The 14,769-nt window shown below is 51.4% G+C and overlaps 1 protein-coding gene and 1 long non-coding RNA gene across 2 annotated transcripts; one reads left to right on the top strand and one right to left on the bottom strand.

The window, feature by feature from the left end:
• The first annotated feature begins 635 nt into the window (after positions 1 to 635).
• LOC140069119 (uncharacterized) lies at positions 636 to 1,761 on the top strand. Its single transcript, XR_011848720.1, has 2 exons — positions 636 to 709; positions 1,029 to 1,761. It is a non-coding gene; the product is annotated as an uncharacterized lncRNA (long non-coding RNA).
• On the bottom strand, positions 1,379 to 5,461 carry ILF2 (interleukin enhancer binding factor 2). Its single transcript, XM_072114479.1, has 14 exons — positions 5,308 to 5,461; positions 4,718 to 4,774; positions 4,592 to 4,634; positions 4,397 to 4,501; positions 3,537 to 3,614; positions 3,323 to 3,425; positions 3,178 to 3,243; positions 2,703 to 2,819; positions 2,544 to 2,622; positions 2,205 to 2,354; positions 2,015 to 2,129; positions 1,847 to 1,937; positions 1,607 to 1,771; positions 1,379 to 1,529 (listed from the first exon to the last, which is right to left on the bottom strand). Exons 1-13 carry the CDS (start codon positions 5,310 to 5,312, stop codon positions 1,614 to 1,616), a joined length of 1,167 nt encoding a protein of 388 aa, XP_071970580.1. The 5' UTR covers positions 5,313 to 5,461; the 3' UTR covers positions 1,379 to 1,529; positions 1,607 to 1,613.
• Between the last annotated feature and the right edge of the window lie 9,308 nt (positions 5,462 to 14,769).

Below are 14,769 nucleotides of genomic sequence, written 5' to 3' on the forward strand. Positions count from 1 at the left end.
ATGGGATTAGATACACGGCTCAGCAGTCTGTATCACACATGATGGGATTAGATACACGGCTCAGCAGTCAGTATCACACGTTATATGATTGTGTATAGTCTGGGTCGCGGTTCTGGCTTCTCGCTCTTGGTATCGGAGAGGATGTAATAATCTTGTGGCGCCCCCTGGTGCTCACAGCTGAGGGCTGCAGGGGATAGGATTAGTGTAATGTGGACGCTGTACATGTGCATGTTATAGAGCAGGAGGAGCAGCTTATACACACAGGGGGTCACTTATCTGTCGTCGTGATTTTCTTGCTGTTTCTGGGTTTTGAACTTATTTCATTTGTCTTAAGGGATTTATATCCGGAACTACAGCGAGGGTCACCAAAACCTGGGACCCCCGGATGACTAGTAAGCACGACCACCAATAGCCATCGCCAAATACACCCAACATAATAAGGTCCAAAGAGATAGCCATCTGCTGCCGGACCAAAATAGGCGCATTATTCCATTACGGGGTTAAATTGCGTGAATAACCGTTATTATCTCATGTTTCATTCATTCGTTTACTAGTTAAAAATTTACCGTTATGTTTAACCCATGAGATCTTAATAAATGGTTTAAATCCAGATGACGCATGACCTGAGGCTGCCATGGTAACAGATACGGAGCTACCCTGGTGCTAACGGCAGCGATCAAAGGGTTAACACCCGTAATCTGTGTCAGCGGTGGGTACAGTATGGAGATGGGGGTCACCCCGTGTACGGAGAAGGGGGGGGGGTGTCACCTCGTATGGAGAAGGGGGTCATCCTGTGTACGGAGAAGGGGGGGGGGGGGGGTCACCCCACAATCAGTCCCCATACACCCGCAGCCGATGTGTGACGCCATTACGAGGTTATAAAGTCTCAACATTTCATAACTCTTCCACAAATTCTAGAGATCCCCCCCCCCCCCCCTCTCCTGATCGGGACCAGTTTAATTTTGACTTTTTAACCTCAATTTACACCAAAGTTGCACCGTTTCTCCCCCTTCTATTCACATGTGGAGATGTATCAGGCGTAACACAGAGTTTCTTGCGCTGCTAATATATCAAAGGTGTCGGAAGAGTCGCAAAATGACGAGGGAAGAGAAGATAACGACCCCCCAGGAGGACGCGGCGGCCGCTACACGAGGGGGAGCGTTACCATGGATCCTCTGCAGGTCACACACTAATGAAACCATCCTTCACGTGGGGTCTGAGGTCTCCCTCTAACGCCCTCCCTGGGGAGACATTAATACTGCCGGAGGATGCGACAGGCACCAGGAACGCGTGACCCTTACTCATCCAGACATCAGTACAAGCTACTGCTCCCTGTTATCAGCCGCACATAATCCTCAGGGATGAGACGAGACAAAGATTAACGAACAAATAAAAATTTATTGTGGACAAGAACTCAAGTCGCTACAGTATAAAATAAGTCACAACAAGGCGGGAAAACACAAAGATGGTGGCAGGGGCGGGGCTTGGTCCAGGAGGAGGCGGGGCAAAGAACTGACATCAACCAACACCTGGAGAGAGAAAAGCAGAGGTTAGGACCGGACCCCAATATGACACCTTACATGGCGGAGCACCCCTACCCCCTTACCTGCAGGTCACTCCTGGGTCTCCATGTTCTCCTCCTCCTCCGCTCCCTCTGGGATATCAGGACTCTCCTCCTCCTCACCCTCCTTCCTTTCCGGGGGCCTCTCATAAGCCTTCTCTGAGGGGGTGACGATGACTCCGTCCCAGGTGGACATCTCTGATGCGAGTGCTGTGGAGGCGGGAACTGATTAGGACTGAGCTCCTCCCTCTATAGCCAATACCTCCCCCATATTGAGCCACTTACCGCTGGCGTCGCCCTCCAGGCCCAGGATCTTGCGGTAACCTCCATGAGACAGGATGCGGATCAGGGTCTGTGCGGTGTAACACACCATGTCCTGCAAGGGGCAGAGGTCAGTAAGGTCATGCCTTCCAGGTGTTCACCCCTCCCCCATATAGTATCCCCCCCACTCACCTGCTGCTCCAAGGTCATCACTGTGTGCACCCGGAAGTTTCCGCTTTCACAAGGGTCCGTGATCCCTACAGATCCAGGGAGGAAGAGTCCAGCGGCCAAGATCTGGAGACATCGCCTGGAGGAGAGACGCACATTGAAGTAGGAGTGTCCTCATTCACCCCACCCCCTCATCAGATGCCCCGCCCCTTACCTGTAAGCTATGTTCAGTGCCAGTGGCTGCCGGGAGGGGTTATTCATGACGGCATAATGTGCCAGCAGGTCCAGGATCCAGGGGGTTAATGGTTCAAACCCAGGGAAGCGGCTGCGCAGGTCCTTCAGCAACCGGATCAGGACCTTCACCCTGACGGAGAGAAGAGCGTGAGGACCCCCTCAGAAAATAACGACTCCCCCATGGAAAGTCAAGAGCCTGCACAACATAATGGGAGGAGCCACACAATGCCGGGTGCAGCGACTCCTTCATGCACCTAGGGCATTATAAGACATGTAGCCCCCCCATTAGATGCAGCTCTGGATGTAACTGGAGACTTACGTGGAGTGTGACGCGTTCTCCTCGAACCATCGGGCATGTCTGATGGCGGCCAGCGCGCTCTGCAGGACCTTGATGTCCACTATAAGAGGGAGAGGGGTCAGTGACCAGAGAAGGGGTGATGGGGTCTGGTTTTGTTATGGGGTCTCAGGGGTTACTTACGGTGCAGCTCGGGGTCCAGCTTGCGCAGGTTTGGGGGGACGGTGGTGATGAGGATTTTCACGGTGGCGTCTGCAGAGCTGATCTCAAAGCCGGTGTCATTTGTGAGCATGGTGAGCACTGGGGGAGGGGAGACCGAGGTGAGCGGGGGTCCACACCACACACTGAGCAGACCACCCAGAGGAAGGTGTCACTGGTACGATTTACCCCACATCTTGGCATCTCTGCCCTCTAGAGCGCCAGCGAGTGGTCATGTGACCTCACCGATGCATCAGCGGCTTCTACTAAACCTCTAGTGTTACCCGTAATAACCCCCCACCAATTCACAGGTCACATGACCTCCCCCAAGAGCCATTATAGGCCCAGGTCCTGCATCAGGCAGTTACAAAACTGACACTGACAAGGGGGTGGAGCCTCTGGGGCCCCCACATAACACAGGAGAGCAGGGGCCCCTCCGTGCAGTCTGGGGGTCACTCACCTTCAGAGGGGTCCTGTGTCCGCAGAGTTTCCACAACTTTGATCCCCAGAGCAGCCACAGCTTCCACTACAATCAGATGGGGAGGAGTCAGTATAAGACATGGGAAAGGGGAGGGGCATGAGGGGTCAGGGGTCACACTACTCACATGTGGGGAGGATCTTCAGGATGACCACCAGGTCCGCCACGTTGTGCCCGGCAGTCATTGTGCCCTTCTTGTAGGAGCCCACCTGCCGCACCTCCTCTATTTGCTGTAAAAGGGAGGAACAGCATTAAAATCCGACCAATAGGGAGGCCACAAACACGGGGGAGCCAAGAGGCAGCCACATTGGAGGGGGGGGGGGGGGGGGGTCGGGTCTTACCACTTCAAAGTTTCCGGGGGCCACAATCAGGTTGTCGATGACGTTGTTGATCTTTGTTACCAGAGAAAGAATAGAGGCCTGGAGGAGAAATCAGAGGGTGAGGGCCACAGACTGGCACCAGGGGGCCCCAATACTCCTCCCACACCACCTACCACCCACCCTGGAAGAGAGACCAGAGGGCGAGGGGCACAGACTGGTACCAGGGGGCCACAATACTCCACCACCCCTGGGGGCCCCCTATTTATATACACCCCCCAGGCCTGCAGAAAGCAGAGGGTGAGGAGCATAGACTGGCACCAGGGGGCCCCAATACTCCTCCCACACCACCCAACCTGGAAGAGAGACCAGAGGGCGAGGGGCACAGACTGGCACCAGGGGGCCCCAATACTCCTCCCACCCCTGGGGGTCCCCCTATTTATATACACCCCCCAGGCCTGCAGAAAGCAGAGGGTGAGGAGCATAGACTGGCACCAGGGGGCCACAATACTCCACCACCCCTGGGGGCCCCCTATTTATATACACCCCCCAGGCCTGCAGAGGGTGAGGAGCATAGACTGGAACCAGGGGGCCCCAATACTCCTCCCACACCACCTACCACCCACCCTGGAAGAGAGACCAGAGGGCGAGGGGCACAGACTGGCACCAGGGGGCCCAATACTCCTCCCGCCCCTGGGGGTCCCCCTATTTATATACACCCCCCAGGCCTGCAGAGGGTGAGGAGCATAGACTGGCACCAGGGGGCCCCCCCCAATACTCGTCCAACACCCTGGAAGGCAGGGACTGAGGGGCGCTGACTGATTCTGGGGGTCCCCTAAGTTATAAACCCCCCACCACCAGACATGGGGGCTGCCCCTCATTACCTGCTCGGCGGGGGTGGGGGCGAGGTCCTGGTTACGTTTCAGCAGCGTCTCGCTGAAAGGGGTCTCGTCGGGGGCGGGCTTCACCCGGGGGAACGCCATCTCACACTGCGGGGGGAGACAGAACAGATTATTATGAGCACAAGGAGTCACAGAGGCGGAGTCACCAGACAGGACGCAGGGGGCGGAGTCACTCACCACATGGAAGTCGAAGGGAATGTGTGGAACGAAAGGTCTGAACCTGCAGGAGAGAAGGAGACGGATGAGTCCACAGAGACCCCCCACATCACAGAGAGACCCCCCAGAGATACCCCATGTACTTACCCGGTGCCGGGACCAACCCTGGAGCCAAAGCGTCCACGACCGCGACCACGCTCTCCCCTGCAAGACACACAGGCCACGTGACCACAAGATCCACACACAGTCATGTGACCACCCCTGCAGATGACATGGGTCCCCCTGATACCCCTACAGTCATGTGACCTGCCTTATACATAATCATGTGACCCCCCTGATACCCCCACACAGTCATGTAAATGCCCCACACATAACACCAATATACAGTCATGTGACCTGCCTTAAAGGGGAGCTCCATAGACACCTCCAGGAGCCCAGCATCACTATGGAGCATCAGCAGCGCCCCCGCTCCTCGCACTGAGGAGAACTACAACTCCCAGCAGACACTACAGCGCCGCAGCGGCCTGAGCAAGGCCCGGATAGGGAGACTACAAGGAGAGCCCGGGACTCCTGCTCACTTCACAGTCCCCCGGCTCCTCTCTCTTCCCCCGGCTCCTCTCTCTTCCCCCGGCTCCTCTCTCATCCCCCGGCTCCTCTCTCATCCCCCGGCTCCTCTCTCTTCCCCCGGCTCCTCTCTCTTCCCCCGGCTCCTCTCTACCGTCTCCCGCTCCTCTCACCTCATGATTCCGATCTCAGCTCCTGCCGTTCCCGCACACAATGAACACACGCTCAACCCTCGAGGCTGCGACACTGAGAGAAGAAGCCGCAATGCTATTGGGTATAAACGCCGGCAGCCCGGCCAACCAGCGAAGCCGTTATTCAAGCCGCGCCCACACCACTGCTATCGTCCAATGGAAAACTACTACACAGTTACGTCAAGAATGACTGACAATATATTTGACCAATAAGAATAGGCGCAGTATCCCCGCCCCCTGAACGTCTTTAACATGATGGCGGCGGCTTCATTGAATTTTAAATAACTTTATTTAGTCGTAGAACACATGAACAATACAACATGTCCCATTCATTCCAGGAAAACGGAACCAAAATGCAACAGTCAAAAACTGATATAAATAACCGCCCAGTATCTAATCCTCTCCTATGTGATACTGAGCTGTGTATCTAATCCTCTCCTGTGTGATACTGAGCTGTGTATCTAATCCTCTCCTGTGTGATACTGAGCTGTGTATCTAATCCTCTCCTGTGTGATACTGAGCTGTGTATCTATAATCCTCTCCTGTGTGATACTGACTGATGAGGTGTATCTAATCATTTCCTGTGTGATACTGTCTGCTGAGCTGTGTATCTAATCCTCTCCTGTGTGATACTGAGCTGTGTATCTAATCCTCTCCTGTGTGATACTGAGCTGTGTATCTAATCCTCTCCTGTGTGATACTGTCTGATGAGGTGTGTATCTACTCCTATCCTGTGTGATACTGTCTGCTGAGCTGTGTATCTAATCCTCTCCTATGTGATACTGAGCTGTGTATCTAATCCTCTCCTGTGTGATACTGTCTGATGAGGTGTGTATCTAATCCTCTCCTATGTGATACTGAGCTGTGTATCTAATCCTCTCCTATGTGATACTGAGCTGTGTATCTAATCCTCTCCTGTGTGATACTGCTGAGCTGTGTATCTAATCCTATCCTATGTGATACTGAGCTGTGTATCTAATCCTCTCCTGTGTGATACTGTCTGATGAGGTGTATCTAATCATTTCCTGTGTGATACTGTCTGCTGAGCTGTGTATCTAATCCTATCCTGTGTGATACTGACTTCTGAGCTGTGTATCTAATCCTCTCCTGTGTGATACTGCTGAGCTGTGTATCTAATCCTCTCCTGTGTGATACTGCTGAGCTGTGTATCTAATCCTCTCCTGTGTGATACTGCTGAGCTGTGTATCTAATCCTCTCCTGTGTGATACTGCTGAGCTGTGTATCTAATCCCCTCCTGTGTGATACTGCTGAGCTGTGTATCTAATCCTATCCTGTGTGATACTGACTTCTGAGCTGTGTATCTAATCCTCTCCTGTGTGATACTGCTGAGCTGTGTATCTAATCCTCTCCTGTGTGATACTGCTGAGCTGTGTATCTAATCCTCTCCTGTGTGATACTGCTGAGCTGTGTATCTAATCCTCTCCTATGTGATACTGCTGAGCTGTGTATCTAATCCTCTCCTGTGTGATACTGTCTGCTGAGCTGTGCATCTAACCCCATCCTGTGTGATACTGACTGCTGAGCTGTGTATCTAATCCTATCCTGTGTGATACTGACTGCTGAGCTGTGTATCTAATCCTATCCCGTGTGATACTGACTGCGCTGTGTATCTAATCCTATCAGGTGTGATACTGCTGAGCTGTGTAGCTAATCCTCTCCTGTGCAATACTGACTGCTGAGCAGTGTATCTAATCCTCTCCTGTGTGATACTGAGCTGTGTATCTAATCCTCTCCTGTGTGATACTGCTGAGCTGTGTATCTCATCCTTTCCTGTGTGATACTGCTGTGCTGTGTATCTAATCCTCCCCTGTGTGATACTGCTGAGCTGTGTATCTCATCCTCTCCTGTGTGATACTGCTGAGCAGTGTATCTAATCCTCTCCTGTGTGATACTGAGCTGTGTATCTAATCCTCTCCTGTGTGATGCTGTCTGCTGAGCCGTGTATCTAATCCTTTCCTGTGTGATACTGTCTGCTGAGCTGTGTATCTAATCCTCTCCAGTGTGATACTGCTGAGCTGTGTATCTAATCCTTTCCTGTGTGATACTGCTGAGCTGTGTATCTAATCCTCTCCTGTGTGATACTGCTGAGCTGTGTATCTAATCCTCTCCTGTGTGATACTGCTGAGCAGTGTATCTAATCCTATCATGTGTGATACACGGTATCTTTAGCCCTCCAGCTCCCCTCATGCATTATTCATGTGGTCGGTGTATAGCGCCCCCTGTTGTGCTATTGTCTGCTGGTGTCGGCCCCTCCTGTCTGGTGTAGATGCAGATCACCTGTAATACATAACAATGTGGCCCTTGTGGCTGCAGATTGTGGAGTGGCTGGAGCAGGACATACATTGTGGCTTTATGTATTGGGGAGATAAGCGGTGGTGGAGCAGCGGCTCAATCATCCCCTGACAATGAGGATCCGCAGACAATTGTCACCGCTACATAAAGTTTTTGAGTGAAATACTGAAAAAATAAAGCACAAGCAAAGGCAATAAAGGGGGACCCTACCCACAATGCTGTACAGAGACCCCCTAACAGGCTGCAGTGTATAGGACCCCCAGCAGGGGGCAGCATTGTACCAGAGACCCCTCATCCCATATAATCAGACCTTTGAGTATGTTGTTAGGACTGTGATGAATGGATTTATATTCCAGAATTGTGACAGGGGGCCTGTCCTCACACTGCTGTGCTCTCCGCAGCCAGCATTTTCAATAATTCCTAGAGAGATGTTTAATCATCCCTCACACTGCTGTGCTCTGTGCAACCAGTCTTATGAATTGTCTCTGGAGAGTTGTGTATTGATACCTTACACCGTTGTACTCTGTGCTCTCTGCAGTCAATGGTGGCTGTTTCTCTGGAGAGATGTGTAATCAGACCTCACACTGCTGTGCTCTGTGCTCTCTGCAGCCAGTGTTATGTATTGTCCCTGGAGAGATGTGTAATCAGACCTCACACTGCTGTGCTCTGTGCTCTCTGCAGCCAGTGTTATGTATTGTCCCTGGAGAGATGTGTAATCAGACCTCACACTGCTGTGCTCTGTGCTCTCTGCAGCCAGTGGTATGTACTGTCCCTGGAGAGATGTGTAATCAGACCTCACACTGCTGTGCTCTGTGCTCTCTGCAGCCAGTGTTATGTACTGACCCTGGAGTGATGTGTAATCAGACCTCACACTGCTGTGCTCTGTGCTCTCTGCAGCCAGTGTTATGTATTGTCCCTGGAGAGATGTGTAATCAGACCTCACACTGCTGTGCTCTGTGCTCTCTGCAGCCAGTGTTATGTATTGTCCCTGGAGAGATGTGTAATCAGACCTCACACTGCTGTGCTCTGTGCTCTCTGCAGCCAGTGTTATGTATTGTCCCTGGAGAGATGTGTAATCAGACCTCACACTGCTGTGCTCTGTGCTCTCTGCAGCCAGTGTTATGTATTGTCCCTGGAGAGATGTGTAATCAGACCTCACACTGCTGTGCTCTGTGCTCTCTACAGCCAGTGTTATGTATTGTCCCTGGAGAGATGTGTAATCAGACCTCACACCGCTGTGCTCTGTGCTCTCTGCAGCCAGTGTTATGTATTGTCCCTGGAGAGATGTGTAATCAGACCTCACACTGCTGTGCTCTGTGCAGTCAGTGTTATATATTGTCCCTGGAGAGATGTGTAATCAGACCTCACACTGCTGTACTCTGTGCTCCCTGCAGCCAGTGTTATGTATTATCCCTGGAGAGATGTGTAATCAGACCTCACACTGCTGTGCTCTGTGCTCTCTGCAGCCAGTGTTATGTATTGTCCCTGGAGAGATGTGTAATCAGACCTCACACTGCTGTGCTCTATGCTCTCTGCAGCCAGTGTTATGTATTGTCCCTGGAGAGATGTGTAATCAGACCTCACACTGCTGTGCTCTGTGCTCTCTGCAGCCAGTGGTATGTACTGTCCCTGGAGAGATGTGTAATCAGACCTCACACTGCTGTGCTCTGTGCTCTCTGCAGCCAGTGTTATGTACTGACCCTGGAGTGATGTGTAATCAGACCTCACACTGCTGTGCTCTGTGCTCTCTGCAGCCAGTGTTATGTATTGTCCCTGGAGAGATGTGTAATCAGACCTCACACTGCTGTGCTCTGTGCTCTCTGCAGCCAGTGTTATGTATTGTCCCTGGAGAGATGTGTAATCAGACCTCACACTGCTGTGCTCTGTGCTCTCTGCAGCCAGTGTTATGTATTGTCCCTGGAGAGATGTGTAATCAGACCTCACACTGCTGTGCTCTGTGCTCTCTGCAGCCAGTGTTATGTACTGACCCTGGAGTGATGTGTAATCAGACCTCACACTGCTGTGCTCTGTGCTCTGTGCAGTCAGTGTTATGTATTGTCCCTGGAGAGATGTGTAATCAGACCTCACACTGCTGTGCTCTCTGCAGCCAGTGTTATGTATTGTCCCTGGAGTGATGTGTAATCAGACCTCACACTGCTGTGCTCTGTGCTCCCTGCAGCCAGTGTTATGTATTGTCCCTGGAGAGATGTGTAATCAGACCTCACACTGCTGTGCTCTGTGCTCTCTGCAGCCAGTGTTATGTATTGTCCCTGGAGAGATGTGTAATCAGACCTCACACCGCTGTGCTCTGTGCTCTCTGCAGCCAGTGTTATGTATTGTCCCTGGAGAGATGTGTAATCAGACCTCACACTGCTGTGCTCTGTGCTCTCTGCAGCCAGTGTTATGTATTGTCCCTGGAGAGATGTGTAATCAGACCTCACACTGCTGTGCTTTGTGCAGTCAGTGTTATGTATTGTCCCTGGAGAGATGTGTAATCAGACCTCACACTGCTGTGCTCTGTGCAGTCAGTGTTATATATTGTCCCTGGAGAGATGTGTAATCAGACCTCACACTGCTGTGCTCTGTGCTCTCTGCAGCCAGTGTTATGTATTGTCCCTGGAGAGATGTGTAATCAGACCTCACACTGCTGTGCTCTGTGCTCTCTGCAGCCAGTGTTATGTATTGTCCCTGGAGAGATGTGTAATCAGACCTCACACTGCTGTGCTCTGTGCAGCCAGTGTTATGTATTGTCCCTGGAGAGATGTGTAATCAGACCTCACACTGCTGTGCTCTCTGCAGTCAGTGTTATGTATTGTCCCTGGAGAGATGTGTAATCAGACCTCACACTGCTGTGCTCTGTGCTCTCTGCAGCCAGTGTTATGTATTGTCCCTGGAGAGATGTGTAATCAGACCTCACACTGCTGTGCTCTGTGCTCTCTGCAGCCAGTGTTATGTACTGTCCCTGGAGAGATGTGTAATCAGACCTCACACTGCTGTGCTCTGTGCTCTCTGCAGCCAGTGTTATGTACTGTCCCTGGAGAGATGTGTAATCAGACCTCACACTGCTGTGCTCTGTGCTCTCTGCAGACAGTGTTATGTATTATCCCTGGAGAGATGTGTAATCAGACCTGACACTGCTGTGCTCTGTGCTCTCTGCAGCCAGTGTTATGCATTGTCCCTGGAGAGATGTGTAATTAGACCTCACACTGCTGTGCTCTGTGCTCTCTGCAGCCAGTGTTATGTATTATCCCTGGAGAGATGTGTAATCAGACCTCACACTGCTGTGCTCTGTGCTCTCTGCAGCCAGTGTTATGTATTGTGTCTGGAGAGATGTGTAATCAGACCTCACACTGCTGTGCTCTGTGCTCTCTGCAGCCAGTGTTATGTATTGTCCCTGGAGAGATGTGTAATCAGACCTCACACTGTTGTGCTCTATGCTCTCTGCAGCCAGTGTTATGTATTGTCCCTGGAGAGATGTGTAATCAGACCTCACACTGCTGTGCTCTGTGCTCTCTGAAGACAGTGTTATGTATTTTCCCTGGAGAGATGTGTAATCAGACCTCACACTGCTGTGCTCTGTGCTCTCTGAAGACAGTGTTATGTATTGTCCCTGGAGAGATGTGTAATCAGTCCTCACACTGCTGTGCTCTATGCAGCCAGTGTTATGTATTGTCCCTGGAGAGATGTGTAATCAGACCTCACACTGCTGTGCTCTGTGCTCTCTGCAGCCAGTGTTATGTATTGTCTCTAGAGAGATGTGTAATCATACCTCACACTGCTGTGCTCTGTGTACTCTGCAGCCAGTGTTATGTACTGTCCCTGGAGAGATGTGTAATCAGAACTCACACTGCTGTGCTCTGTACTCTCTGCAGCCAGTGTTATGTACTGTCTCTGGAGAGATGTGTAATCAGACCTCACACTGCTGTGCTCTGTGCTCTCTGCAGCCAGTGTTATGTATTATCCCTGGAGAGATGTGTAATCAGACCTCACACTGCTGTGCTCTGTGCTCTCTGCAGCCAGTGTTATGTATTGTCCCTGAAGAGATGTGTAATCAGACCTCACACTGCTGTGCTCTGTGCTCTCTGCAGCCAGTGTTATGTATTGTCCCTGGAGAGATGTGTAATCAGACCTCACACTGCTGTGCTCTGTGCTCTCTGCAGCCAGTGTTATGTATTATCCCTGGAGAGATGTGTAATCAGACCTCACACTGCTGTGCTCTGTGCTCTCTGCAGCCAGTGTTATGTATTATCCATGGAGAGATGTGTAATCAGACCTCACACTGCTGTGCTCTGTGCTCTCTGCAGCCAGTGTTATGTATTATCCATGGAGAGATGTGTAACCAGACCTCACACTGCTGTGTTCTATGCAGCCAGTGTTATGTATTGTCCCTGGAGAGATGTGTAATCAGACTTCACACTGCTGTGCTCTGTACTCTCTGCAGCAAGTGTTATGTATTATCCCTGGAGAGATGTGTAATCAGACCTCACACTGCTGTGCTCTGTACTCTCTGCAGCAAGTGTTATGTACTGTCCCTGGAGAGATGTGTAATCAGACCTCACACTGCTGTGCTCTGTGCAGCCAGTGTTATGTATTGTCCCTGGAGAGATGTGTAATCAGACCTCACACTGCTGTGCTCTGTGCAGCCAGTGTTATGTATTGTCCCTGGAGAGATGTGTAATCATACCTCACACTGCTGTGCTCTGTACTCTCTGCAGCAAGTGTTATGTACTGTCCCTGGAGAGATGTGTAATCAGACCTCACACTGCTGTGCTCTGTGCAGCCAGTGTTATGTATTATCCCTGGAGAGATGTGTAATCAGACCTCACACTGCTGTGCTCTGTGCTCTCTGCAGCCAGTGTTATGTATTGTCCCTGGAGAGATGTGTAATCAGACCTCACACTGCTGTGCTCTGTGCTCTCTGCAGTCAGTGTTATGTATTGTCCCTGGAGAGATGTGTAATCAGACCTCACACTGCTGTGCTCTGTGCTCTCTGCAGCCAGTGTTATGTATTATCCATGGAGAGATGTGTAATCAGACCTCACACTGCTGTGCTCTGTGCTCTCTGCAGCCAGTGTTATGTATTGTCCCTGGAGAGATGTGTAATCAGACCTCACACTGCTGTGTTCTATGCAGCCAGTGTTATGTATTGTCCCTGGAGAGATGTGTAATCAGACCTCACACTGCTGTGCTCTGTACTCTCTGCAGCAAGTGTTATGTACTGTCCCTGGAGAGATGTGTAATCAGACCTCACACTGCTGTGCTCTGTGCAGCCAGTGTTATGTATTGTCCCTGGAGAGATGTGTAATCAGACCTCACACTGCTGTGCTCTGTGCAGCCAGTGTTATGTATTGTCCCTGGAGAGATGTGTAATCAGACCTCACACTGCTGTGCTCTGTGCTCTCTGCAGCCAGTGTTATGTATTGTCCCTGGAGAGATGTGTAATCAGACCTCACACTGCTGTGCTCTGTACTCTCTGCAGCAAGTGTTATGTACTGTCCCTGGAGAGATGTGTAATCAGACCTCACACTGCTGTGCTCTGTGCTCTCTGCAGCCAGTGTTATGTATTATCCCTGGAGAGATGTGTAATCAGACCTCACACTGCTGTGCTCTGTGCTCTCTGCAGCCAGTGTTATGTATTGTCCCTGGAGAGATGTGTAATCAGACCTCACACTGCTGTGCTCTGTGCTCTCTGTAGCCAGTGTTACGTATTATCCCTGGAGAGATGTGTAATCAGACCTCACACTGCTGTGCTCTGTGCTCTCTGCAGCCAGTGTTATGTATTGTCCCTGGAGAGATGTGTAATCAGACCTCACACTGCTGTGCTCTGTGCTCTCTGCAGCCAGTGTTATGTATTGTCCCTGGAGTGATGTATAATCAGACCTCACACTGCTGTGCTCTGTGCTCTCTGCAGCCAGTGTTATGTACTGTCCCTGGAGAGATGTGCAATCATACCTCACACTGCTGTGCTCTGTGCTCTCTGCAGCCAGTGTTATGTATTGTCCCTGGAGAGATGTGTAATCAGACCTCACTCTGCTGTGCTCTGTGCTCTCTGCAGCCAGTGTTATGTATTGTCCCTGGAGAGATGTGTAATCAGACCTCACACTGCTGTGCTCTGTGCTCTCTGCAGCCAGTGGTATGTATTGTCCCTGGAGAGATGTGTAACCAGACCTCACACTGCTGTGCTCTGTGCTCTCTGCAGCCAGTGTTAGGTATTGTCCCTGGAGAGATGTGTAATCAGACCTCACACTGCTGTGCTCTGTTCTCTCTGCAGCCAGTGTTATGTACTGTCCCTGGAGAGATGTGTAATCAGACCTCACACTGCTGTGCTCTGTGCTCTCTGCAGCCAGTGTTATGTACTGTCCCTGGAGAGACATGTAATCAGACTTCACACTGCTGTGCTCTGTGCTCTGTGCAGCCAGTGTTATGTATTGTCCCTGGAGAGATGTGTACTCATACCTCACACTGCTGTGCTCTGTGCACTCTGCAGCCAGTGTTATGTACTGTCCCTGGAGAGATGTGTAATCAGACCTCACTCTGCTGTGCTCTGTGCTCTCTGCAGCCAGTGTTATGTACTGTCCCTGGAGAGATGTGTAATCAGACCTCACACTGCTGTGCTCTGTGTAACCATACCTCACAGTACCCGGACAGGTTTTGTGTCCATCACTTAGGCCTTTTCGGAGGCATCGGACGCACACACATAGTAGTGATCCCAAACTATGACCCGGCTCATGCACCGGCTACGGCCTCCTCAGTGCTTAACGTGGACGCTGTTATAGAAGATTGTGACTGACCGCCGCTCCTGATGCCGGGCCTCATCCTCCTCGACCAGACCCTCTAGGGCCAGTCCCACCTGAACCCTATGGACCTGGCTGGTTCCAGTATCTGCCTGCCAGACGTTTGGGTCGCCCTTGGTTCTGGGACCTTTACTTCTGACCTACCCCGTCCGTGGAGTCGGTGGTGTTTATTTGCCCGGGGGCGTCCTCTGATATTTGCGCCATGGCTCCTCGGCAGGGTCAGGACACTGAGAGTGTCGGATCGCTCCCTACGCTGAGGTTTTCCGGATCCTTCTGGAGGAGCTCGATGTATTTGGACGTTCTCGGAATTACATGTGGACATCACAGGAGACGGCTC

The sequence above is a fragment of the Engystomops pustulosus genome, chromosome 7 (genome assembly GCF_040894005.1).
Source record: "Engystomops pustulosus chromosome 7, aEngPut4.maternal, whole genome shotgun sequence".
NCBI lineage: Eukaryota > Metazoa > Chordata > Amphibia > Anura > Leptodactylidae > Engystomops > Engystomops pustulosus.

Coding starts and splice junctions, on each gene's coding strand:
- ILF2 (XM_072114479.1), bottom strand. Junction 4,502..4,591: donor TTCCCTTCGACTTCCATGTG/GTGAGTGACTCC, acceptor CTCCCCCCGCAG/TGTGAGATGGCGTTCCCCCG. Junction 1,938..2,014: donor TGATGACCTTGGAGCAGCAG/GTGAGTGGGGGG, acceptor TGCCCCTTGCAG/GACATGGTGTGTTACACCGC.